This window comes from Polyodon spathula, chromosome 6, assembly GCF_017654505.1.
Source record: "Polyodon spathula isolate WHYD16114869_AA chromosome 6, ASM1765450v1, whole genome shotgun sequence".
NCBI classification, from domain to species: Eukaryota; Metazoa; Chordata; class Actinopteri; order Acipenseriformes; family Polyodontidae; genus Polyodon; species Polyodon spathula.
Window position 1 is genome coordinate 21,244,222 of NC_054539.1, and position 2,712 is coordinate 21,246,933.

Consider the following 2,712-nt stretch of genomic DNA (forward strand, 5'->3'; position numbering starts at 1 on the left):
AAAAAAAATCTCTTCATAATAACTACATATTGGTATGGTGCACTGTAATGCAACCTGATGGCGGTATTTTTAAAATGTATTCCTTTTTATTTGCTTATTTTTGCGTGTGTTCTTTTGTGTCTTGTCAAGAATTGCAGGTGTAAGTATGAACCCACCTGGGAGTCGATTGATTCGAGACCTTTGCCAGCCTGGTACGATCAAGTAAAATTTGGCATCTTCATACACTGGGGAGTCTTCTCTGTCCCCAGCTTTGGCAGCGAATGGTTCTGGTAAGTTCTGAAAGACTGCATGCACTAAATGAATAACACATATTTAAATACCTTGTTTTTTTATCGGTACATTTTATCGAGAAACTCAAGAGCAAATAATAAAAAATGATTTAATATATAAATGGTTCTCCTGCTTTGACAACCTAAAAATAATAAAATAATAAAATATATTTAAAAGGGTAAAAATCCACAAAGTATCAATTTAATAATGGCGTTTATAATACAAATGTTGCGTCCTGTATTATAGGATGCATTTTTTTTTTCTGTGCATGCCGCCATATTTGCGCATTATTTCCTGAATAATGAGCTGGTATTTTAGATAAAAAATTGTAGTGCAGTTCACTCACAATTGTACAAGAAGAACCTGAATTTAACAGTATTGTAGTGTTCACATGCTTACTGTATTAAAAGGTTAGCAATAAACATTGTTTCTTCATGTTGTTACCTCTTTTCGATATTGATAAATTCTCTTGACTGTAAAGTACTGTTTGGTACAAAGTGTTTTAAAAATAAATAATACAATATAGGCCAATAATTGCTAATGATTGCCACCTAGTGGTTACAGTGGGTTAATGTCACCTGTTATTTTGGGGGTTACTATGAGACAAATCTGTTGTTAGAGGGGAACCCAAACGCATTTTTTGTTCTATAAAAAAAACACAATTCTGATTTGATATAAAAATATAAATATTGGATTTTGTATGACTCTTGATTGGCGTTTTCTGATCACAACCCCCCCCCCCCATTTAAATTTTTATTATAACATGCAATGTATAACCTGATATTGCTGCAGGTAAAAGCAATCATGCATTTGGCTCACTGAGTTTTTGGATTTGTTGTTGATGATGTTAAACAAATCACAATTTAAGTAGCTTTGACATTTCCATTGTCAATTGCATTAATTTACATATTTCTTAAATAAATAAATAAATAAATAAAGGTGGGCTAAAAAAAAAAAAAAAATCCCTCTGACTGTCTCTTATACTGTTTTACCAATGTATAAAGCAAACACACTTTTTTTTTTCTTGCATGACACCCATCGTTGAATTTGATCGAATATTAAGTTAATATCTGAAATCTTCTGGTCTGTATTATCCAGTAATAAAAAAGTCACATGATCCAAATATTAAAGCCATGTTAGGTCACAGGTTGAAGTGAAAGATACAGTTCGATTTTCCAAGGGGAGTATCAGACAGTTAAAATACAAAGACTATCACACATTGTTTTGTTTATGATCTGTTGAAGAAACAGCTGCAGCAGCTGATTTACAAAAATATTCAAGTTTCCCTGCTGAAAAAGAACACTTGGCGATTGAATATAGAGCGACACCGAAGCTAAAAATAATCATCACCCATCATAGCATGTATCAGATACAATTAAGAAATCTTTTCTATAATTTGGGTGTGATCAATTCGAAAACTAAGGCTCTTTTTGAAACAGGCTTCTAATATTCCGAGATATGTCTTGTGTTGTTACAACACACGTGACACTGTCCAGTATTATTGTAGTTGTACTGCAGATTTCCATACACAAACCATTTAGAAAACCAGCTAGATTGCAAGACTTCAGCATTTAAAGTTTCTTAGTGTGTGACGTTTCTGTCAGAACAACACTTAGAATGGCCATCTGTTTGCGGCATCTCCAATAAATAAATTATACTTTTTAGGTGGTACTGGCAGAAGCAAAAACTGAAGCCCTATGTTGATTTTATGCAAAAGAACTATCGTCCTGGTTTCAAGTATGAGAACTTTGCCCAAGATTTTACAGCCGAGTTCTTCAATGCAAAACAATGGGCTGAGATTCTTTCTGCATCTGGAGCCAAATATGTTGTTCTAACCACGAAGCACCATGAAGGTAAATAAGGAACATGTTTTCTGTTTTTCCACAAGGCTATAATTACCAAATGCTTGAATTAACATTTACAGACAACTTGCTTTTTAAGTAGTACTTGCAGTACAGGTTAAATGGAAAGAACATTTAAATAGTCCTATATAGTCAGATAATTTATTTATTGTGAAACAATGGTTCTAATCAAGTTGAGATCGACATGTTTTACAATGTGTTCCATTAGGTTTCACATTGTGGGGTTCGAAGTACTCTTGGAACTGGAATGCTGTGGATTTGGGGCCAAAGCGGGATCTAGTGGCAGAGCTGGGGGATGCCATAAGGAATCAGACAGACTTGCGATTTGGGCTGTACCATTCGCTCTTCGAGTGGTTTAACCCGTTGTTCCTGGAAGACGCTGCCAATGTCTTCAGAACCAATAAGTTCCCTACCACAAAGTCACTGCCTGAATTGTATGAAATTGTGAACAGGTATCACCCAGAGGTGTTGTGGTCAGATGGGGATGGAGATGCACCCGATACCTATTGGAACAGCACAGGATTCCTAGCCTGGCTCTACAATGAAAGGTACTTCTATTCTGTGCATGTTTAGATAAATA

The 2,712-nt window shown here is 35.0% G+C and overlaps 1 protein-coding gene across 1 annotated transcript in view; it reads left to right on the forward strand.

Annotated features, from left to right (window-relative positions):
* Nucleotides 1-2,712, forward strand: part of fuca2 (alpha-L-fucosidase 2) — a 5,619-nt gene continuing 2,907 nt past the window's right edge. Inside the window, exons 1-3 of the mRNA XM_041252506.1 lie at nucleotides 1-269; nucleotides 1,936-2,123; nucleotides 2,341-2,680. Coding sequence (XP_041108440.1) covers nucleotides 58-269; nucleotides 1,936-2,123; nucleotides 2,341-2,680 — 740 coding nt within the window. The 5' untranslated portion in view covers nucleotides 1-57. The remainder of the gene's footprint in view (nucleotides 270-1,935; nucleotides 2,124-2,340; nucleotides 2,681-2,712) is intronic.